At 49.8% G+C, this 25,069-nt stretch overlaps 1 protein-coding gene across 2 annotated transcripts in view; it reads right to left on the bottom strand.

Annotated features, from left to right (window-relative positions):
• The window catches only part of SCARB1 (scavenger receptor class B member 1), a 93,228-nt gene extending 76,184 nt beyond the window's left edge, over window positions 1–17,044 (bottom strand). The window contains exon 1 of one of the 2 annotated variants that reach the window (XM_005217738.5): window positions 16,673–17,044. In XM_005217738.5, coding sequence (XP_005217795.1) covers window positions 16,673–16,798 — 126 coding nt within the window. In that variant the 5' untranslated portion in view covers window positions 16,799–17,044. 2 annotated transcript variants of the gene reach the window in all.
• Between the last annotated feature and the right edge of the window lie 8,025 nt (window positions 17,045–25,069).

Raw genomic sequence — 25,069 nt, 5'->3', positions numbered from 1 at the left:
TCAGCCTTATTTTTAATTTTATTTAATTTAACTTTACAATATTGTATTGGTTTTGCCATATATCAAAATGAATCTGCCACAGGTATACATGTATTCCCCATTCTGAACCCTCCTCCCTCCTCCCTCCCCATACCATCCCTTTGGGTCGTCCCAGTGCACCAGCCCCAAGCATCCAGTATCGTGCATCGAACCTGGACTGGCGACTCGTTTCATAAATGATATTATACATATTTCAATGCCATTCTCCCAGTAATATTTCACAATAAAAAGAAAGGGGACTTCCCTGGTGGCCCAGTGGTTAAGAATCCGCCTTCCAATGCAGGGGACTCGGGTTCGATCCCAGGTCGGGGAACTAAGATCCCACACGCTTTCGGGCAACTAAGCCCATGCACTGCAACTACTGAGCCTGTGCTCTAGAGTCTGTGTGCCACAACAAGAGAAACGCAGAAAAAACAAAATTCAAAGTTGAAAATCCAAAGCAGGAGACTGCAGCAGATGGAATCCGCGGACCCTGGGAACAGGCAGTCGAAGGAAGTCCCGAGGCCTAGTTGGTCTTTCAAAGCTGCCAAGGGATTCCAGCGGCAGTGGGCTCTCAGCCGAGTAAATCCAGAGTGACCTGCATCTGCCAGCCAAGAGGCCAGATGGGGTCAGGGGGACCTGGCACAAGAACTTCTGTAAGGCTCAGAGGGACAGGCTGGGAAGACAAGAAGGCCCTCACCTGCCATCCCATCTCCACCAGGCAGGCTCTGGCACCCCAGAGTTGCAATGCCTTCCCAGGCCAGAGGATGAGGCGGCAACCCAGCCCACAAGGCATCATGTTTCCATGGTCCTGGGAGACGATGAGGGCTGGAGGGGAGCGGGCAGGCTGGCTGAGGGCGGCTGGAAGGATCCACACACCTGGGCGTGAGGGCAAGGAATCAGAGCTAAGGAAATTAGGAAGCAGATGGAGGAACAGCTGAAAGAGCCAAGGCCAGATGGAATCAGGGGCTTCTTCCAGTCCAACTGCTAAGCCGTTAAGTCGCTTCAGTCGTGTCCGACTCTGTGCGACCCCATAGACAGCAGCCCATGAGGCTCCCCCGTCCCTGGGATTCTCCAGGCAAGAACACTGGATTGGGTTGCCATTTCCTTCTCCAGTGCATGAAAGTGAAAAGTGAAAGTGAAGTCGCTCAGTCGTGTCTGACTCTTCGCGACCCCATGGACTGTGGCCCACCAGGCTCCTCCGTCCATGGGATTTTCCAGGCAAGAGTGCTGGAGAGGGGTGCCATTGCCTTCTCCGCTTCCAGTCCGTGGGGCGATTCAAACTCACCCGGGGGGGCCCAGGCTGGCTGCAGGAGGGGGCTGGCTGCCAAGCTGGGGGTGAGAGAGGAAAGTCCCGATATCCATCCCAACTCAGCCAGGAGGGCTCTACTCCCATCTGACTCAAACAAGGAGACTTTTGTGTAGGAATCTGTCAGAAGAAAACGTGCGTTCATGCAGAAAGAGACAAATCCAAATTGAAGGGCATCCTGCCAAAACACTGGCCTATCCCTTTATAAACACTAGTGTTGTGAAGGGTTCAGTAAAAAGAACAGGGCTGGAGGACTAGTCTGGATTAGAGGAGGAGAAAGAAACAAGGCAACCAGACACAGGACATGATTCAAACAATAAAGACAAAAAATTGTTGTAATAGTGCTCTTGGCACAGTAAGAGACTCTGAATGTCATCTGAGCATGAGATCAAAGAAGCAAACCAACACAAGCTTTCCTGAGTGTGACGGTGACTGGCGGTTACAAAAAAAAATATTTCTGTCCTAAGACACGCACGCTGCAGTGCTCCAGAGTGAGATGTCATCACGTTCACAAGCAACTCCCAGATGGTTTGGCCACGAGAGACAGAGAGTGCAAATGCTACAAATTGTCAGCATCAGTGGAGCTCGAGAGAAGGCTTACAGAAATTCACTGCACTGTGTTCACAACTTTCCCAAAACAAAAGTTTTCAAACTGAAACATCAGGGTGGGAAAAGAACACTACTGCTCATGGGAATGGCTGGTACAACCGTGGGATGTTCAGTCATCTAGATACCCACTGAGAGCTACCCAGGTGCCTGGGGAAAATTCAGAGAAGAGATGGAGTCAGAAAAGCAAGATGCTGGAAAGTGGGCATAGTGCAGTCCCATTTCGGTAAAGTGACCAACTAACTAATCCTACAATGGATGTGTGTATAAGGTTAATATGATGACAAGAGAAAAAACTCAGGTGACACTTGCCAAGCTGTTATTCTAAGTCAGGGGTCCCCAACCTTCAAGATCTAATGCCAGATGATCTGAGGTGGAGCTGATGTAAGAAAAACAGAAATAAAGTGCACAATAAACGTGATGCATTGAATCATCTCAAAACTATCCCCCTTACACCTGGGTCCCTGGAAAAAATGTCTTCCACAAAACCAGTCCCTGGTGCCAAAAAGGCTGGGCCCACGTTCTAAGCACGTCACACGTGCCCACACCCCATCTTCATAAGAGCCCTGTATAGGAGATACTTTCATTAATTCCATTTTACGGAGGAGGAAATAAGGCACAGAGAGGTTAAGTCACTTGTCCAAAGACATACAGCTAAGAAAGGGCAGAACCAGGATTTGAACCCAGGCTGCCTGGCTCCGAAGTCTACGCTCTTGGGTCCACCTAGCTCCTGGATGCCAAAACTCTGGCCAGACCCTAGAGAGAATCCTGGGGGTTTGAGAAGCCATGCCTGACCTTGATGATGACATGTCAACACTGCCTGCCAGCTCCCCCTGTTCCAGTCTGTCCCATGCTTCTCATTCAGGTGGAAGGTTCTCACTCGGGCACACAGGGCACTCTCTGTGTGCAAGGGGATGCTCCCAGAGACCCTGGCTGTCCAGGTGGGTCACTCCCACACCGACCTCCTCACTGTCCTAGGTGAAGAAGGGTATGTCCTAGGGTGTGGGACAAGGATCAACAAGGTTGTCAGGAGTTCATCCGGGGGACTGTTGATGACAGGTGTGCTGGTTCACAGAATATACCTGCTAGCTACAATGATTCCCGGTCAACTCCTCTGCATCTGTACCTGGGCAAGTTCTGATGAAGGTGAGAAACTTCGCTTATCTCTCTTCCACGCCACCCCCTCCAGTGCACACCAAGGTTGGCTCCCACCCGGGAAAGACAAAGCCTGCACTTTGGCACACCCCAGCCCTGACACTTCTCCCAGTTTACAACAAACACCTCCTCCCAATCCTGCTTCCAGGAGGTGGGTGGGCAGGCATACAGACCAGGACCCTGGGAACTTTCTACCTGAAAAACATTAGCTCATGACTTGGTTTCACAACCACTGGGCTTCTCCCAAGCCCTGCTCCCCCAGCCCATCTGATCACCCACTTTCCCTCCCCACTTGACAACAGTCTTCCCTGACAGTGCTCACTCCTAATTTGCTCTCTGGCCTGACTTAAATCCTAGCTCCCTCTGGGTTTTTGTTTCCTCAAAGAATAAAAGATGGAACTGAGTGCCAGATCTAACAATCTGAGTTTATGAAACATTCCCTGACAGAAACAATTAGCTGATCAGTTAGTTACCACCCTCTCAAGCAGTCCAAGGTAGAGACAAAGAAAATAATCTCTAACACTACAATAGGCAGAGGCAGTGGGAGGCAATGAGATGAAGTGAGAAAGCTATTCTGGAGAAAAGCATCCATCAACCATTTCTGCTGCCTGTCACCCTTTCCTCCTTCTCCTAACAGTCCTTCCCACCCTTTTCCTTTAGGGCACCACCCACCCCACCTCAGTCTCCCTGCTTTAGGGGGGAAAAAGGCCTCCTTCTCCAACTCCAAGGACGGGCATCTAATCCAAGGTTGACCAATCAGAGCAGTCCATTTCTCAAGCTACAGTGATTGGCTCAGGGATAAGCATATGAGACAAGCCCTGCCAATCAGAGCCCATGAGCCTTCATACTACAACTTTACCCGGCCACTGGGAAAATTCTCTAATTACCTCTGAAGGTCCCTCCATAAAGTTCCCTTTGGAGACTCATGGGGAAATTAAAAGCAACCAGTTTCTCCCCCATGTGGCGCAGGTGGCCATCTGAGCCCTAGGTTTAAAAATGAATGTTTAACTCTTGGATTGCATTCAGGCTGGATCCCTTACAGGACCCACAGGAGAAACAACAGGGCCACAGGAAGCTCCCTCCCCACCGCCTCTCTGCACCCTCCAGGCCAATACTGACCCAGTTGACTTGTGGTTTATTGAGTGCAGGTAAATGATTTTGCATGGTTGAGACGACATGAGATCCTATATGTACAGAGGAAGTACATATCACCAGCAAACTGGACCTGGGTCTCCCAACTCCAGCCTCACGTGGGCCATTTCTGCCCACGAGGACAAGAAACATAAACAATTCCACTTTAATGATGACCCAGGGCCTCAATGCAGTGGGAGGGAAATACCACCCCTCCCCCAATCCAAGCCACCCAGCTGAAGCCAAGATGCCAGCAGGAGGATCCCTTCTCCCTCTGGGAGGCAGAGTGAGGTGGCTCCAGGCCAGCCTCCACACCTCCCTGGGCCCCTGGGCCAAGACAGGTGCTGTTTTTTAACCTACCACCCCCAGATGGCCCCAGTGACAACTTTCATAAACCGATGTCCCTTCGAATTGGGGCAGAGGAGGGATCAATCAGAAGACACCAACGCTCAGCCAGGAAAAACACCCAGTCACTGGAGTCAGAGAGATATCTCTGGAATACAAGCAGGACTTGTTGAGATTCAGGTCCTGAATCCATGAACACACCACAAAGACCAGGCTCCCAGGTCCTCTCTGGTGCGGGAGATAGGACGGGAAGGAGGGGAAGAGCCAGCATTGAAGCCAAAGAGTCTGCCTTCCAAATCCATGAATTTGAAGATCCCGATTGGACTCCTCTCACTGGCTCGGCCTAAGGTCCCTTCCCAGCCAGGTCTCTGCCCTAGACCAGGGTTCCCAACCATGGGATACAGTCATGAACAAGACAGACGAGGCCCCTGTCCCGGGGAACCTCAACCAAGTGAACAGTATCATTCCAGAATGGTGACAGGTTAGAAGATAATAACATGGAATGCTTATAACACAGATAGGGTAGGTTCATAGGGTGGGGAGTGGGGGAGGAGAGGGGTAATCATCAAGAGTACCATTTGAGCTTAAAAATGAAAAGAATCCAGCATAAAAGTCAGGAGGAAAAAGGCTTCTGGGGAGAAGGAACAGTCTGTGCAAAGGCTCTGAGGCAGGAAAGAACATCTGTGCATGGGAGGAAAAGAAAAGCTCATGAGGCGAATTCTTTGGTTGTCCAGTGGTTAGGACTCCATGCTTTCACTGCCTAGGACCCAGGTTCGATCCCTGGTCGGGGAACTAAGATCCTGCAAGCTGCGTGGCGTAACCAAAAACAAAAAACAACAAGAAGAAAAGTCTGTGAGGCTACAACAGACAGAAGTGCAGGGAGTGGATGCAGGAAAGGGGCTCACAGGCCATGAGGAGCAAATGGGTTTCATACCACACCCAAGAAGGTTTTAATCAGTATTGTGAAATGATGCAATTTACATTATTTTTAAGAGCATAGGGGGACTTCCCTGGTGGTCCAATGAATAAGAATCCACCTGCCAATGCAGGGATCGTGGGTTCAATCCCTGGTCTGGGAAGATTCCACATGCCACATGGCAACTAAGCCTGTGGGCCACAACTACTGAAGCCCATGAGCCCTAGAGCCCAAGCCCCACAACAAGAGAAGCCACCTCAATGAGAAGCTGGTACGCTGCAACACCGCAGCTAGAGAGCAGCCCCCGCTCCCTGCAACTAGAGACAACCCTCGCAATGAGGACCCAGTACAGCCAGAAACAGATAAAGTACGTACATACATAAGTGCAGCTGGGCTTCCCTGGTGGTCTAGTGGTTAAGACAACATGCTTCCACTTCCAGGAGTGTAGGTTCAATCCCTAGTCAAGGAAGTTCCGCAGGCTGTGAGGTACAGCCAAAGAAAGAAAGAAATATCAAAAATAATCCCAAAGAAGAAGACAAACAATAAAGAACATTCTACTGTGGCAGGGAAAATGGACAAGAGTGGCGTGAGTAGGAGCAGACGGCCCGGAGAGGGAGCTCCTGTAGTAGGTGAGAGATAGGACAGCTTCATGTGGAGTGGAGCCACACAGGGGGAGGGGAGCCCCCCACGTCACCATAGAGGGTGACAACTTGCCACTGGTCACGTACCTCCCTGTGAAACCACTCTCGTTTTCTAAACATCCATTCAGTAACTATTCGAGAACCTACCACTATGTGCTAGGCATCGTTCCAAGTGCTTGGGACACAGCAATGAACAAAACCCAAGGTCCCTGCCCTCATGGGCCTGACACTCTCATGGAGAGAAACAGACAATAAGCAATAAACAGGATACAAAGGTGAATTCTGCAGTATCTCAGCGGATGATGGGGCAACAGAAGAAAAACAGCAGGGTAAGGAAAGTTCGTAGCACCGGGGAAAGGGAAGAAAACTTGCAATATTCAAAAAGAGAAGGACTTCCCTGGTGGCCCCATGGTTAAGAATCCACACTTGCACTACAAGGGGCACAGGTTCGATCCCTGGTAGGGGAAGTAAGGTCCCGCATGCTGCACAGTGAGACCAAAAAAAAAAAAAAAGAAAGACATTCATGAGAAAGTGAGATCCGAACAAAGGCCTAAAGGAGGCAGGAGAGAGAATCACGCACACGTCACATCAGGGAAAGAGCTGTGGGCAAAGGGAAGAACTCAATAAGGCTGATGTGCCAGTTAGTCTGAGGAACAGCCAGCAGGGCCGGGTGCAAGGTCAAGCTGAAGGGGAGGACAGAAAGGGGTGAGGTTCGGATGGTACGGGCCTCAAGGGCCAACATAAGGCCTCACCTTGACTCGGAGGGGATGGTGTGGGCCCACTGCCGGGCTTTATTTAAGCAGAAGAGGCTGATGCTCTGATTGCAGATTTCATGGGATCCCTTTGGCTGCTGTGCTGAAAAACCTAGCCAGGGAGCAAAGGTGGACACGGAGATGTGCAGGAATCCAGGTGAAACTTGATGGTGCCTTGGACCAGGGTGGTGGCCCTGGGTGTGGAGAGAAGCTGGATTCTGGGTACATTTTTACTTTTGTGTTTTTCGGGTTATTTAGTATCTTACGTTTATCTGTTTATTTATTTAGCTGTTCCACATCTTAACTAGGGCACAGGGGATCTTTGATCTTCATTGGGGCATGAGGGACCTTTTTTTTTTCTAAGTTGTAGCATGCGAAATCTCTTAATTGCAGCATGAGGGATCTTTTGTCCTGGAATGTGAACTTTAAAAGTTGCGCCCTGTGGGATCTAGCTCTCTGACCAGGGATCAAACCCGGGCCCCCTGCATTGACAGCGTGGAGTCTTAGCCACTAGACCACCAGGGAGGTCTCTCTGCATATATTTTGAAGATGAGGCCAAAAACAAAAGGTCCCACGTGGGAAGTGAGAGAATCAAGGCTGACTCCAAGGCTTTCGGCCGGGGGAGCTGGCAGATGGAGAAGCGATGGCCTGAGATGGGAACGTGGTGGGAGGAATGAAGTTCTGGGGCAGGGGCAGTGATGCGAAGTCAAGCACTGGCTAGAGTAAGCATGACTTGCCTTTGAACACCCGGGCTGAGATACAGAGCTGGCCACTGGATGCTCAAGGCTGGAGTTCAAGGGGAAAGGCCTGGGCCTAGGATATAAATTTGGGAGGGGCCCAGACAAAGATGGCATTAGACGTGTGAGATCGTGTGACCTCAGCCAGGAAAGGCTTTAGTGCAGGGACGTGCCAATGGCCAGCGGTCAGGGAGATAAGGAGACACCATCATCTGAGTTCAAGAGCAGCCCAAGAGACCACACATCAAAGCGTCTGGAGAGTCCTTCTAGCAGCTTCCAGAAAAGGTGGAAGGAACTTCACCCCAAATGCCAGGAAGCAAGCACAGGTTGGGCCACTCCTATTCCTTCCTCCTACCCAGCACGAAGCAATAAATCGGGGCACAGGAGGAAACGATGGGGTGGAGGTGGGGGAAGGAAGCCAGACAATGAAGCCAGCTGTGCCCAGGGTCACCAGGGGCCCGGACCTCTGGATTCAGGGAGGTTCTGAGCAGAATGACTCTGAGCTTCAAATGTGGGTCCCAGGCACCCCTGGACAGGCTGTAATTCGCCAGCTCCAGGGCCCCAGAGAGCCCCAAAGCCAAGAATGAGCTTTTTGGTGTTGGTTTTTGTTTCTCTTTGCATTTCAGCTCCCATGGCCCCTCCAAGGGCCAGTGGAGGCCAAGGTCACATCTGAACCAGCGGGTAGGAGATGAGGTACATAAAAGAACTTCTCCTTTTTTTTTTTTTTGGCTGAGTCCTACCTAGAGTTGAATTCTTTGCACTTTAAATGTGTTTATGGGGACAAAGCTGCTGGATCTCTATGGCACAGAAGAGGGGTGGGGGGAAGGGGAGTAGATGCTCTCGTAACCAAATTCTCTAATTCTAAGATGATGAGCCAGAGAAGTCAGCCTTGTGGCTGAAACCTGCCTTGGGGGGGCCTCTCTGCCCAGGGGCCTCTCTGCTGCTGACCAAGCACATAGGATCATGCTTCCAGGCACCAAGATCCACAGTCACTGATGGAGCAGACGTGCCTGGGCCCAGGTTCCAGCAGAATAAAACTGCCCAAGGGAAAATGAAAATCTTCAACAAGGAAGTCCTTGACATCCACGCACTTCCATCCCGTTTGCTACATGTTGAAGTCATAACAGGATGATTCCAGATAGCCAAGCTTCTCTAAATTCTAGCTAACCACATGGGTCACAGAGAGAAGGCCTGGCAAGTATGAGTCATCCTAGGAAGGCTTGGGGAACATGTCATGAAATGGGAAAAGCCAGGCACACTGAACCCAGGTCTCCCACACTGCAGGCAGACTCTTTACCATCTGAGCCTCCAGGGAAGCCCTCCTGAGATCCCCTGGAGAAGGAAATGGCAATCCACTCCAGTACCCTTCCCTGGAAAATTCCAAAGACGAGGAGCCTGGCAGGCTACAGTCCACGGGGTCACAAGAGTCAGTCACGACTAAGCGACTTCACTTTTTCTTTCTTTCTTTCTTTCTTTAGGTGCACTGAACACAGCCCCGGGCCAGGCCTCCAGAAAGCCAGACTGCAATACGACACATGGCCACGTGTGTGTATACACACCCCAACACGCTTGGAACACGTGTTACCATAGGTGTCCACATGTGTAACTATACGCCCAGCATGTGCCGACACACATGTGAACCCACGCATATACACATGGATAACAATAATACGTGTGAACCCACGTGTGCCAAGAACCAAGTGTGGGCACATGTCAATGTGTGTGTACACATGTGTTCATGAGCATACATACATATGCTATCACAAAGACACTGTGCCCCCATGCCAACACACAACATGAATGTGTGCATGCTTCAGCATATGGTCACACACAAGTGTGCGTGGGTGCGTGCCAACACATGTTCATGTGTCATACGTGTACTACCAACACGCGTATACATACATCAACATGTATATGCAGCACACTCTCAAACACACACACTGGTGAAGCAAATCCATGAGAAGCAAAGAGGGAAACAAAAATAACTGACACTCAGGGAAACTAAAAATAGCCCATGTTTTTCAGCCCTGGCTCTGGAGTAGTGGAAGCCGCCCTCTCACACACCAGAGGGGTAGGAAGCCCCAGGCAGGAAAGAGGAAGAAAAACACAACAAAATTGGAACACACCTGCGACCCCACTGCCCCCTGAGAAGGGAGTGCATCCCCTGCGATCTGCGGCCACAGGTCAAGTCTACAGCCTTATCCTCCATGGCCAGAGGCAGCCAGATGCAGTCAGCCCTCAACACTTTGACACCCTCTGAGACACGACCCCTGGGGCTTTCTGGAGCCCCAGACAGGGGACAGGGAACAGAGCTGGCCAAGCAGACCCTGCAGGACAGCAGGGCCACCCTGAGAATCGCTGGGACCACAGGCAGCTTCCCTTGGCATTGGTGATTCTAGAGCCCACCCAGGCCTATCGGACAGCCATGGAGGGAAGGCGTCGGGAGGCACCCTGCACTCACAGTTTGAGGGAGGTGATGATCAGGAAAAAAGCCTGGGAAGGACCCCACCGCCCCACTGTGCAGGAAAAGGACAAGGGACGGTGGACCCAAGCAGAGACCCAAGCAGAGCAGGGGAAGGGTTTGCCCTGCCTCCAAACACCAAGTTGAGCTCTGAGGGATACGGAGAGTGGGGAAGAGGGGCCACAGGCAGCAGCCCACCCAGCTAGAATCTGGGGCTGCCGCTGCTGCGGTGCAGCCTGCGGCAAGTGTCTTTTCGGCTCTGTGCTTCCATTGCCCTCAATAAAAAATGAGGAAGCTATTTAGATACTAAATGAAGCGAATGACTGCAAGTTAAACACCTAGAAGGGTATCTGGTGCTTAATCAGTGTCTATGATCGTTATCTCTCCCCAACCCCCACCTCTGAACTGACACAAGAAAGAAATCTGCCAGAGGGCGAAAAGCAACTGATGGCTTCCAGGTGATTCCGTGGTAAAGAAATCACCTGTCAGTGCAGGTGACACAGGAGATGTGGGTTTAATCCCTGGGTCAAGAAGATCCCCTGAAGGACGAAACAGCAACTGGCTCCAGCATTCTTGCTGGAAAATTCCTATGGACAGAGGAGCCTGGTGGGCTACAGTCCATGGGGCCACCAAGAGTCACACACGACTGAGCACTTACGCCTTGGTGAGAAGCAACTGGGACACAGCATGGTGTCCTAAAGGTTCCTTGGGTGGCCCTTGCAGAGGGAGAGGGGGTAAAAATAGGGAGGCTGAGAGTGGGGGTGGGAAAAGGCCAAGGAAGAGCCCAACCTCAAAGCGCTCAGGGTCTGTTCATCCCACCATCCCATTGTGAACCCAAGCGCTGATCTGGTCCTGGGGTCACTACAGAGAGAGTGACAGGAGAGCCCCCACTCCTGCCCACGAGGGAGAAAGAAAATGCACAAATCAACATGTAACATAAGTGGGGGGTGGCTTTTAGGGATGTGAGAGGTGAGCTATGCAGATATCTGGGGGGCGAGCCTTCAGAGCGGTGGGGAAAGGAAGCCAGAGAGTTTGGTGGAACCAGGCTCAGTGGGCTCAAGGACACTGAAGACTGGACACTGTGGCAGGTGAGCAGAGGGGCCAAGGCAGGGGGTGCAGTGAAAGAGGCAACAGGAGCTGGATCATGGCAGGGAGGTCACCACACTGACCTTGGTATTCACTCAGAGTGAAATGGGGATACCTTAAAGGGCTGTGAGCAGAGAGGACACGTGATCAGGTTGTCTATGGAGACCAGAGATGAGACTACAGCATCAGTCCAAGTGGTGAATGGAGAAGGCCAGAGTGGCAAAGATATTGACAAGGTGTCAGAATGCAAATATGTTTTGAAGGTAATCCTAATAGATTTTGCTGATGGAGCAGATACAAGGATACCACAAAAGGCATCCAGGATAACCCAAGGTTTGTGCTTGAGGGAACAAATGGAGGTGTCATTTATTGAGCTGGGGACACAGGTGAGGGAAGAATTTGGCAGCTGGAAAAATGAGTGGATAAAGCACCCAAGGCTGATTCCAACTATAAAACTTTAAAGATGGCAGAGAAGGAGCTTCCCTGGTAGTCCAGTGGCTTACAGTCTGAGTTCCCAATGCAGGGGGCCCAGGTTCGATCCCTGGTCAGAGAACTAGATCCCACATGCCACAACTAAAGATTTCACATGCTTCAACTAAGACCCGGCACAGCCAAAACAAATAAAATCTTTTTTTACAAAAGAGAGATTCGGTTTCCCACTTCCCCCACCCCCGGCCGTGGAGAAGGCTACCAGGTCCATCACTACACGCAGTGGCCCAGCAGATAAGCCCCTTCCCCTTGGCCCAGCAGGACCTCCCCTGGTGGACCAGAGACAGCCAGTAATTTGGGAATACATGCCCAGAGACCTAGCCCAGGGTTCCTGGTCCATACAGAGAGGGCCACGCATGCCAGGCTCCATTCGAGGCTATGGATACAAGCATGCCTGTCCTCCTGGGATTTGCCTCAGACTATTTACACACACACACACACACACACCCCAGCAAATTACTCTCTTAAGCTTTTGTTTCCCTAACTGTAGACGATGACAATGAGAGGTGTGTCCCAGAATTCTCCCAGGACTAATTGAGATGATTGACATTTACCAAGATGCCTGGCACGTAGTCATCCTTGATTACACTCCTAAATGTGTTCAGTCTGAATACCTCTCATCCAACCCTCCCCACTGGCGGGGAGAAAGGAGAAGAAATGAGTCTTCTTCTCCCTCAAGGCCTCTCCCAGGGAGCTCCATCCACAGGTCCCCTCAGCTGTGAGCCTCCCACACTCTGTATTGAACTCATCTGGCCATTCTTTGGGGGAAAGCTATGGATTCATAACTAACCTTTAACTAAACACATAATACATGAATATATTCTCCTTGTTTAAAAAGAAAAAGTCTGGGGGTTTGTGGCTAAGACTCCACACTCCCAGTGCAGAAAACCCAGATTCAATCCCTGGTCAGAGAACTAGATCCCACAAGCCACAACTAAGAGTTTGCATGCCGAAACTAAAAAAGCTCTGCATGCTGCAACTGAAAAAAAAAAAGATCCCATGGGCCAAAATTAAGACCTGGAGCAGACAAATTAATAATTAATTAATTATTAAAAAAAAAAGTATGAACTTCACAGATAAAGCATGTTTCCCCCCACCACACCCCCAGTTCCCTGAGTAACCACTTTTGTCAGTCTGGTGCACCCTTCCACACCTTTTTCGGTGCTTTTACAAGCACTGATAGAAATCTAGTAAAAATACAGAATTTCATTGAGTGTTTTTTTTTTTAACACAAAGAACCTTATGGCTTTTTTCAATTAGTCACATGTTCGTCCGCTTTGCTTTTCTGTGCCCAAATATATAAAGATCTTTCTCTATAATCTCTGCCCAGAAATCCACTGGATAAAAGACTTCTGCATTCCTTCCTATTCCCCTATTGAAGTGTAGACCCAGATTTGTGGTCAGGATTCCTGACCATAACTGCCATGAGCTGTGTGAACCCTGACATGTCTCTGGGCTTTGTATGCCTCAGTTTCCTTATCTGTAGGAAGGAAAAACACCACAACAGCTTACATGAGTGTGATAACCTTCAAATGGGAAAACGGGTACATCCAGGGTTACACACATGTCATCGCCTTTGCACTTCATCATCTTGACAGGAGGCAAACTAGATCTGATTCCTGCCTCAGAGCTGAAGACACAACCCCTGGCTCAGAGGTGAAGTACCTGGCCTGAGGTCCCCAGCAAGCAAAGGGCACGCCCAGGTCTGCAAACCCTGAGCTCTGGAAACTGACACCAGTTTCAAAACGGGTGCAACCCCATCAGCAACCTGAGAAATGTAAATTACACGCATCAGATTAACCCGCCAAAATTATTCAAGATGCTAATACACTGGTCATCACCAATAATGGCAGAAATGTGGGGGAGTGAGTAGTTTCATACTCTGGATGGAATTATAAATGCTCTTGATCTTCAGAAAGGTCATTAGGCTGTGACCAAATTCAAAACGGACAGACCTTCTGGTCTAGAGGTTTCTCTTCTAGAAATGCACCCAGTGGAAGTGGTGATCCACATACACAGAAAGGTATGTATGAGAAAATTATCAGTCAGTGGAGAAACAGGTAAGTGTACAGTATTCAAAGAAATACTATGCAGCAGTGAAAATGTGACAGATATGGAAACATTTTCAAATGGTATCTGTGAATTGAAAAGCAAACTGCAGGCTGTTTAGACATAGTATAGTTCAATACGTGTAAGTATATATTACTATGTCTAAATACACATCCATGATGTGTATCTCTATAAAAGTCTTCTTACAAAGATAATCTGATGATAGTGGTACTATCGAGAAGGGGAATAAAATGAGCGAGGGGAGAGACCCTGTTTTCCCTCAACTTGAATTTTTTTTACAAACAAGAATGCATGTCCTGGGGCTTCCCTGGTGGCTCAGTGATGAAGAATCCACCTGTCAATGGCAGAGACACACAGTTTCGACCCCTGTTCCAGGAAGATCCCACATGCTGCAGAGCCACTAAGCCCGTGCACCACAACTACTCAGCCTGTGCTCTAGGGTCCAGGAATCGCAACTAGTGAGCCCACATGCCACAACTACTGAAGCCCGAGTGCCCTGGAGCCCCTGCTCCACAACAAGAGAAGTCACCACAATGAGAAGCCCGTGCACCGAAAAGAGGGGCCCCTGCTCGCCGCAACTAGAAAGAAGCCCTCACAGCAGTGAAGAGCCAGCACAGCCACAAAACAAATAAATAAAATTATATTTTAAAAAAGAAGAGAAATAGTTTCTCGGTTAAAAAAGAATGCATGTCTTTTATATACATGGACTTCTTTCATTAACCCCAAAGCATAAAACAGTAGAAATCAAAGCACAAGTCCTCCCATTCAAGTTGTACATGGACACGTGCAGCCAAAGCAAACACCAACAGGCCATCCCTTCCTCTCCTAATGTACTATTCACTCAGTCTCCTGAACACACACTCTTCTTCTGACGGAAGGCTCTTGGCCGGAGCTTCGCCTGAGCTGTCCAAGAAGCTGGCACGGGCTGGGCTCGCCTCCATGTCTTCACACCACTCAGCCACAGACCAATCACCTTTGGGATATTTATGGTAGATGCTGGGTGACTCTCCCTCAAGTTTAAGCCTGGAAATCTTAGCTCCGGGACAACTGAGGACAGTGGTGCTTTCTTCTCTGGAAGCCCAGAGGAGGAATGAGAAATTAGGTAGGGCATGCATGTGCGCATGTACATTCACACAAACACATACACATCCTTCTGACTGCCATAAAAAGAAAACACCTGCATTAAGTCCAAGAAGGGCTGGGTTGACAAGATTCTTCATCAACTATAAATTCCACTCATTCCCCATCCCCCCACCCCCAAAGTAAGAGGCTCTCGCACAGGATCACGACAGGGTTCACCATGCATACAGACACGAGTGACCATCCCTCCAGGGTACACACAGCACAGAAACTACAAAATTGGCAGGCGTTTACAGCCGGCTTTCACTGAGATAAAGCTCTCACAGCTACTTTTTTTTTTTTTTTTTCTTACAGCTACTTTGAAAAGCAAAGCAAAAACACCCATTGGCCGCCATGGGATAAAAAGAAGCAGTTCTGTTGCTCTGAGGTCTCCCCACAAAACTTTTTCCCGCCACTTCACAGGCAAAATTAAAAAACCACTAAGAGGAACTCAGAACTCAATGTCACCATTGGCCAGGACCTCCCTGCAATCAGATTACAGGACTTAATGGGACAAGATTTGAGAACAAAACAAAGGACATGCTGTGGCCAATATGACCCAGACAACCACTGGCCCAGAGACCTCGAGAAAAACCAGAAGGGTGTTGCTCCATCTTTAAAGCCAAAAAAATGGCAACCGGGTCTAAGCAGATACAGCCTTCATTCATTCATTCATTCATTCATCTCTCAAGCATCTTGCATTGGGCATGGGGCATGGACATGAAATGTGACCCAGTCCTCATTCTCAAGAAACTCGCCTAAAGCAGGGGGAAAGAGCAATCAATTAGCAAGTGACAAGAGCCACATCTTTATCCCAGCTCTGCATCTTGGCTGTATCTGGGAGGCGCCAAGGTGAGCCTCAGTTTCCCCTCTGAGCCCTGCAGGTGCTGTGGCCTTGGCCTCAAAGCCCTGAATGGTTTTAGCTTGAATGTGATACTCTGGAATCTGCCTGTCCTTCAGTAACTCCAGGCTCATTCAAACAGGCTGCCCAGACACCCAGGGCAGAGTCTGCCGGTCTGAAGGCCAGCCGACAGCCTTAATTTGTCTCCCTGGTTGAAAGGGCAGTGGTGTATAAGGTTAGGATCAGAGGAAAACCCTCAGGCTGTGGGCTCCTGAAAGACCCTGTTTATGCAGCCTTGGGCTTATTCCTGCCCATGCGTGGATCTGGGGAGTAAAGCAGCTTATCACTGCCAATCTGCATCAGGAAGGCAGCGGCAGGGGAGGAGAGGGCAACCCATTCTGCCTTTAAAGAAGAGGTCTGCAAGGGGAGGTTTTGGAAGCAGGGACAAGTGGCGGCCTGGGCACCCATGTGAGCCTCACATGCACATGCTTGGAGGGTTCCTGTCCGCCTGCGCTCACAGGAAGCAAGCAAAGTGCAGTGCCAGTTCTACCAGACACCGTCAGAGGCTGCTGTACAGTAGGCAAGAAGCATGGAGTCTGCCCCAGGGCTTCTCCTGGCGGCATCAGAAACACGGCCACACTCCACGCCCGCCTTGGACCCCGAACCCTTCAGGTGAGGTCAGGCTCCCAGGTGGTCTCTCCTTCAGGCTTTCCCAACCCCAGTCCAGTGCCTCCAGCAGAAGGCCCTGGGGGGCCTCCTTGGCCCCCAAACTCAGCCTGCGTCCTGAGTCGGGGAGGTTCCTGGGAAAGATGGCCAACTGGCTTGCCTCATGCCCTCTGGTCTCTCCGGTGCTCAGGGGCCCGGGCCCAGGGCACGCGGATCCCGGCACCGGGTCGCCAGCCCGCCGGCTGCGCGCCTGGCCTTCCCGGGCGCCCAACGCCCTCCAGCCTCGGACGGTATCCCGCGCATGGGTCCCAGGCCAAGCCCCTCACCCACCTTGAGGACCTGCTGCTTGATGATTGAGGGCACCATCACGATCATGATAATGCCCAGCACGGCGAAGAGGAGCCCGATGAAACCCAGCGCCGCGGTCACCCGGCGCGCTCTAGAGAGGTTGCCCATGTCTGCGCGCCCCGGCGCCCGCGCGGTGCTCGCGGGGTTCCGCGCCTGTGGAGGGACCGAGACGGGGACGGAGGTGATAGAGGCAGCGACTCCGAGGACGAGGCCCGCAGAGCACGGAGGAGCGGCCCGGCAGGTGGCCAGCGGTTTTATGCGCCATCACCGGGGCGGACCGCCCCCCGGGACGCCCTGGGCACCGGGATTCGGGCCGGCGCGGGCGAGCATGGGCGAAGGGGCGGGGCCTAAGTTAGCAAGGGGCGTGCCCGAGGCGGGGCGCGGATCAGACGGTCCGACTGGGGCGGGGCCACCGCCGGGAATCCGGCGCCCGAGCTTCCGTTTCTGGCTGAGGGAGCCCTGGGGCCCTCGTGGCCCGCGTGCAAAGTTGGACCTGGCTCCCCTCCACCTCCTAACCCTTCCCCGCTTCCTCACTCCCACCTGCTCCCTGCTTATCCCTTTCCATGAGCACCCCCATCTTCTCCCTCCCCCGCATCTCTCTCCCCCTCCTCCCGCTGTCTCCCTCCTCCTCCTCCTCTCATTTCGCCCCTCCTCCCCTCCCACTTCCTCTGTCCTGACCGTCATCATTTTTGGTATTTAGTAGAAATTTCCCAACTCTTGCAGGAACTCCAGAGCTTCCCCCCCCCAACCCCGCACCCACCTCTGCGTCCTCAGCTGGCCCCACCCCATCCCAGCCCCCCCCCCCCACACACACACACGTGCACACACATTCTATTCCAGCCTCTTTCTCCCTGGAACAAGCCTAGCAGACTCCTGCCTCAGGACCTCATACTCCCCACAACTTGGAATTCTGTCCGCCCCCAACCCGCACCCAGATATCTGCCCCGCTTCTTCCTTCACGACTGCTGGGGCCATCTTATCGGAAAGGCCTTCCCAGCCACCCTGTGTGAAATAGAATAGCGTCAGCTCTCCCCTCACCCTTATCAAGGGGCGCCACCAGGCATGTGCCACATTCATTTGTTCTTGCATTGTGACCATCTCCAGGCCCTAAAATGCTACGGGGCAGCTCTCTGCCCCCACCCTCCCCTCTCAGTAGCTTGACGGCTGCCTGGCTAGGAATGTCTGCTCACAAGGAACAGTTTAGAATGAAGCGGTGAGGAGCCTTCTGGGAGCCAGGTTCTGTGCTAAAAGCCTTTCCCACACCGACTCCATTTTGCACATAAGCAAACAGGCACAGCAGGTTAGGTCAACAAATCCAAGTGTCTGCTTTCTAATGAACAGGAAGACAGAGGATGGGCAAGTGAGGAAATGAAGGATAGATTACTGACACCCCCTCCAAAATAGTAAAACATGGGCCTGTGCTCCCCTGCAGTCCTCCATGAGGCCCCCCCGCCAACCTGCTCAGAGTGCCCGCAGCACCCCCACCCTGCACTGATCCTGGAACCCTGATGTAGGTCAGTCCCCTCATTGTCTAGTTGAGGGTCACGCGGGGATCCCCAACACCTGGGTAAGGCAGCCCAGTCCCTGAGGGCTCAGAATGAAATTCTTCTTCAACCCTGGCAGGAAGCAGCCTTCTCCCAGGCCCATCCTTAAGCAACAGCCTGGCCTGAGTCAGTATGTATCAAGCAGCTGCTGTGACTGCCTTGCCTAGCACTGTCTTCGCCTCGGGGGACCCAACATTGTCCAGGTTACCAGAAGCAGAGACCCAACCCCCGACCTAGATCAGGGTAGCTGGGGCAGAGGTGGCTGGATCAGGTGGCTGTGGTGTCATATGGAGACAGGCTCCAAGAAGTCCTTACTCTGGGGTTTCCTACCGTAGGGTCCTGGGAAAAGTGGCTTGGCCCTTTCTGCACCTCAGTTCCTTCACCTATCAAATGGAGATAAGAAGAGCTTCTCTCCAGGATTTCCTTGTCAGTCCAGTGGTTAAGACTGCACCTTCCAGTGCTGGGGGCTGTGAGTTTGATCCCTGGTGGGGGAACTAAGATCTTATATGCCTCCCAACCAAAACATAAAACAGAAACAATATTGTAACAAATCCAATAAAGACTTTAAAAATGGTCCATATCAAAAGAATACTAAATACATAAATAAAAATAAAAGCCTCTCTTCAGGGGCTGTTGTGAGGATTAAATGAGTGGGAAGATGTAACAGGACATAGAACAGTGCCCCAAGATGAAAGCACCACAAAGCTAACTGTTCTTGTTACTGCTGCCCAGAGGTCCTAACTGTGCTGGCTTCTGCCCACCTTTTTGCCTGCATCTCCCAACCTCACCAGCTTGTTCTCTGTACCTCAGGCTCCTAGCCCTTCTTTCTGTTTCTTAAACAGCTTATTCCAGCCACAGGGCGTTTGCATAAGCTATTCCCTCTGCCTGCCCATGCCCAGGTGTGACTCTTTCTCCTCCAGGTTTCACTTCAAACCTCACTCCTTAGAAAGACTTTCACTGTTGAATCTGTCCAAAATGAAACTCCCAACCCACCAGTCACTCTTTTTTTTAAATTTTTATTGGAGTATAACTACTTTACAATGTTGTGCTGGTTTCTACTGAACAGCAAAGTCAATCAGCTGTACATATATGTATATCCCCTCTTCTGGATTTCCTTCCCATGTAGGTTTACCATCACTCTATCAACTCACCCCATTTTATCTGAAATTGTCTTCTTCATTTATTTGTTTGCCTCTTTCTCTCTCCAGCTCCCAAGAGAGACAAACTGGTCTGTTTTTGCTCATGGATGTATTCCCGGCACCTGGAACAATGCCTGACATCTCATACATATTCATTAAAGGCTTGAAATAATTACTTCTTTAATTAATCGACCAATTCATTAATTAGTTAATATACTTGCCTTGAATTCTTTAAGGCCTTCAGCGGCCATCAGCTCTGGGGATTGCCTTATGTTTGCTGATTTTTGGAGTTCTTGGAAATTAATTAACTACAATCTGGGGTCTGTCCTCATCCTGACACCACCCTCTTCTTTGATACCCAGCTTGCCTCAGCAAGGACTGACTCGCCTTGACCATCTCACCCAATCTAACTTTCAAATCTTCAAGGTCCAAATGTACGTGACGCTTACCCAAGAGAGCCCCCAAGGCCGCAGCAAGAGTGTTTTCATGTCACGCCACACTGTCACTTGACAAGAGAAAGACAGAGATGAAAGGATATTTGAGACACGTGACCAGCCATGACCTTGCTAGGGGGTAGTCACATCCGATGGGGGGAGGTGGGCAGTGACCTAAGAAGTTGGAGAAAAGATGTTCCATCATGTTTCAGGGAAAGGCTTTGCCAGGACAAGGCAAGACAAAGATACAGGAGAAAAAGAAAGATAAAAGACAGTACAATATTATCAATCCTGAATATTCACAGGAAGGACTGATGCTGAAGCTGAAGCTCCAATACTTTGGCCACCTGATATGAAGAGCTGAATCATTGGAAAAGACCCTGATTCTGGGAAAGATTGAAGGCAGGAGGAGAAGGGGGTGACAGAGGAGGAGATGGTTGGATGGCAACATCAACTCAATGGACACGAGTTTGAGCGAGTTCTGGGAGATGGTGAAGGACAGGGAAGCCTGGCATGCTGAAGTCCATGGGCTTGCAAAGAGTTGGACATGACAGCAACTGAAAAACAGCAACAAAATATAATCAACATCGATTTCCGAGACATCCTATAAACACCAAGTCAGACGATGTTCCTCCTTAGCTCAAAATCCTCCCATGAAGAAAAGACAGTTGGTGAGAGTGTCGACAAAGACATGGAGAAATTGAGACTCTCATACACTGCTTGTGGGATTGTGCAATGACCCAGCCACTATGGAAAAGAGTCTGGAAATAGCTCTTCAAAAGACTAAGTAAAGGACTTCCCTAGTGGTTAAGAATCTGCCTGCCAATGCAGGGGACCAGGGTTTAATCCCTGGTCCAGGTGGATTCCACATGCCTCAGGGCAACTAAGCCCCTGGACTACAACTACTGAGCTTATGCCCTAGAGCCCAGGAACTGCAACTACTGAAACCCATGTGCCCTGGAGCCCATGCTCCGCAACAAGAGAAACCACCAAGTAAGCCTGTGCGCCACAGCTAGAGAGTAGCCCCATTCGCTGCAATTAGAGAAACTTCGAGTGCAGCAGTGAAGACCGAGCACTGCCAAACATAAATTAATTAGTTTTCTAATAAAAGACTAAACACAGAATTACCATAAGTCCCATTGTTCCTCTGCTGGGGATACACAAGAGAAATGAAAACTGTGTCCACACAAAAATTTGCATACGTCAGCACTATTCACAATAGCTAAAAAGTGGAAACAACCCAAATATCCCCCAGCTGATGCACAAATAAATAAAATACGAAATATCCCATAATGGAATACTAGCATTAAATAATGAAGTGCTGACACAGGCTGCAACAAGGAATGAGTTTGGAAACATTACCCCAAGTGAAAGTGGCAGTTACTAAAGACCTGTACTTTGTGATTCCATTTCTGTGAAATGTCCAGGGTAGGCAAATCCATAGAGACAGAAAGCAGATTGGTGTTTGCCTGCGCTTGCAGGGGAGGGGAGGCAGGGCAGAAAAAACCAGGAGTGACTGCTAAGGATTCTTTTTGGGGTAATAGAACATTCTAGAATTGATTGTGGGGCTGGTGTACAGCTGTGTGAATACTAAATTCATTGACGTGTACACTTTCAATGAGTGAGTTGTATGTGATATGAACTATAGCATCATTGAAATATGTGTCAATAAAGCTGTTACAAAGCAAACAACAACAGAAGTGTCCTATATTTCCCACCTCACTCAGAGTAAAAGTCAAAGTCCTTATCACAGCCCACAAGCTTACCCTCATCTCCCTGACCTCGCTTTCCCCTCTCCCTCAGCACAGACAAATAAATAAATAAATAAACCTACCTCTGCACCTGGGCTTCCCAGGCAGCGCTAAGGGTAAAGAAGCTGCTTCCCAATGCGGGAGACTAAGAGACTCATGTTCGATCCTTGGGTGGAGAAGATCCCCTAGAGAAGGGCATGGCGACCCACTCCAGTATTCTTGCCTGGAGAATCCCATGGACAGAGGAATCTAGCCAGCTACAGTCCATGGCGTCGCAAAGAGTCTGACAGGACTGAAGCAACTTAGCACACACGCACACACCTCTGCAGCCAGGTTGCATAGCTGGCTGGCTTTGGGCAAGTCACTTAATCTCTCTGTGCCCTGGCTTCTTCCTTATTTAGGCAGTACAGATCCTCTCAACAGTGCCCACTGCCTGTTGTGAGTTAATCCTGGTTACATGCTTAACATGGTGCCAGCAATACAGGGGATTAACACTCCCGTGCAGGCTGTCATATGTTGTCTGCTCCACCCCAGCCCAGGTAGAATCATTAGTCCCCAGAGCAAAGCATGAGAAGTGTTGCTGGGAAGCTGAATGACTTGATTCAGAGAATCATAGCCAGTGAGTGGCAGAACTGGGATGGAACAAAGTTGCTTGGCTCCAGAGCCCAGATGTGAATTACTACTCTCTTTGCTGAAGAAAGAGTGGAGAGAGGGAAAAGAGGAAGTAGCTGGGTAGATGGTGGGAAGAGTGAGAGAAAGCACAGAGAAGAAAGAAAAAGCCAACCAGGAAACAAAAACTATCACTTTGGGCCACATCCTGAGCCTATGTCACTGCAGCACGTGGGATCTTCTTTGCAGGATGGGAACTCTCAGTGGCGGCACATGGGATCTAGCTCCCTGACCAGAGGTCGAGCCCCCGGGGGCATCCTTCACTGGGAGTGGGGAGTCTTAGCCACTGGACCATCAGGGCAGTCTATCACTCAGTTGATGAACACCTACTGTGAACACCTATTATGTGTCAGTCACTCTGTTAGTGACTAGGGACCCAGCAGTGAACATGACAAAGCTCCCTGGCCTTGTGGATCTTCTGTTCCAGGAGACAAGCAAGATCAGTAAATGGTAAACGTAATCACTGGTCAATTATATAACATGCCAGGGCTGCACTATTCAATATGATAGCCATTGACCATGCATGGTGACAGGGCACTCAAAATCATGTTTGCCCCAAGTGAGAGCTGCTATGTCCTTCATACACGCCAGGTCTCAAAGACTTACTGTGAAAGAAAGATCACAAAATATCTCAATATCTTTATAGTGATTACACAGTGAAATGACAACATTGAGATATGTTGGGCTAGATAAAAATATACTATAAAAATGAATTTTGCCTGTTTCTTTTTCCTTTTTAAAATGCACCTACTGGAATTCCCTAGTAGTCCAGTAGTCAGGACTCTGAGCTCACACTGCTCAGGGTCGGGTTTGATCCTTGGTCAAGGAACTAAGATCCCCCAGGCTACGCAGCATGGACAAAAAAAAAAAAAAAATATATATATATATATATATATATACACACACACACACACATATATATGCAGCTACTAAACTTTTCTTAATATCATTTCTGTTGTATTGAACTGTGTTAGAGCATGATACAGGCTTTAGAAGGAAAAATACAAGATAAGTGCTCCCAGTGGGAAGGGTTGCAATTTAAAGGGAAGTGGTTGGGGGAGGACCTCTGTGAGATGACATTTGAGCAAAGACCTAAAGAAGTGCCGAAACGAGCCATGTAGATACCTGGGGAAATGTTTTTTCAGACCCTGGCAACAGTCAGTGCAAAGGTCCTGAGGAAGAAGTGTGTCTGGATAGATTTTCCTTAAGATGCTGATTTCTCATATTGTTGCAAATGACTTCTTAGGAGCTGTTTCTCTTCAGTAGGTGAAAATGACCCCTGCATTTTTTTTTCCACAATCTGAAAACACTTATTTAGAATTTAGGAAAGTAGACTATTATTGTATTTATTAATACAATAGGGCTGCAGGAATAGCAAACTGAAAAAACAAAGGAGGAGAGACACAATTCTATGGAATAATTAAGTAATGGCGGGGGGTGGTATGGGACAAGTCATTAAACGAATAACAAAACAGTTGAACCTCATGGAAGAATTCCCTTTTTCTAGGGCCCACACTCCTGTGATTCCTGCTCTCTGTTGTCTAATGAACACATCTGCTGTGTTTTGTTTTGATTTTTGCGGCTGCACTACCCCCACCAGGGATCAAACCCATGCCCCCTGCCGTGGAAGCTCAGATCCTTAACCACTGGACTGCTAGGGAAGTCCCACACCTGCTGTGTTTAAAGCAGCAGGAGATACAGTGGTAGTGTTTACAGACTCCCCATGCCACAGTGCACTCTTCAGAAGTAGTAGATGCCTGGTTGGCTTGACATTCTATGCGAGGATCCACAACATGGTTCCTGCAGGTGGCGTGGTTACCAACCACAATAACCCAGGCTCAGAGCACTCCCATCTTCCCCTTTTGCACTTCAAAGTGTTTCTTGCCCAAGCTGATGCTGGTGTCACCCTGGGTATTCACATCCTTCACTGATGCCATTTTGGAAACACAAAGACTCTTGCAATTGTATGAATATTAATATTAGTGGAGGTCTCCAAACCACTGCCCCCCACATCCCCTAGGAGACTCAGTCAAGCCCCGCTTCCTGCAGAATCATCCCCTACCTTGGGCATCTCCAGACACCTTCCTTCTCAAAGAGCTGGCAGTTGAACTTGACCTTTGCCCCCGCCTCTCAGCACTTGAGGCATGCCTCCCTGGCAAGAGCTAAGCCTCCAACACAAAACCATCTTCCAGATCAAAGGTATAAGTGTGTGGGAGGGCTCAGCCAGATACCAGGGGCTAATAACTGCTCTGTTTCTGCCAGATTTCAAGAGAAGAGCCTTTGTCTGCTCCCACAGCCCACAACAGTTGGAGATGTGAGAATGGTTCCAGTCCTAGGACCCAGAAGGTTCCTCTGAGGTCACCTGGCCCTGCCGGACTGGCCCAGAGAAGGGATCTACATCCATCCATTCATTTACATAGCAAATATTCAGCCAGCACCCACTCTGTGCCAGGCCTACTGTGTACAAAGGGCTGGAACAGAACAATAAACAAGACAGTCTTCCCTCTGGCCTGGCCTTGCGTTTTAGTAGTGGGGAGAGATTTTAAAACAAAACAAAACATGCCTAAGCAAGTAAATAAGGATGTTGATGATGCTAAAGTGCCAATGGGACAAACAAATAAGGTAATAATACCACAGAGAAATGAGGGGGTGGAGGGGTGATACCAAAAGGATGAGACAGATCAGGGAGGATATTCTGGCGAAATAGCCAGCAAATGCAAAGGCCCTGTGGCAAGGAGATGTCCCATCTATGCAAGGATCAGATAAGCAGAGATGGCGCCATGGAGGGCTGGCCCCTCAGCACAGCCACCCAGTTTATATCTCTTGTCCCAGGATCATTACT

The sequence above is a fragment of the Bos taurus genome, chromosome 17, assembly GCF_002263795.3.
Source record: "Bos taurus isolate L1 Dominette 01449 registration number 42190680 breed Hereford chromosome 17, ARS-UCD2.0, whole genome shotgun sequence".
NCBI lineage: Eukaryota > Metazoa > Chordata > Mammalia > Artiodactyla > Bovidae > Bos > Bos taurus.
The sequence above is the reverse complement of the archived record's forward strand: the minus strand, read 5'-3'. Positions and strand labels throughout refer to the sequence as shown.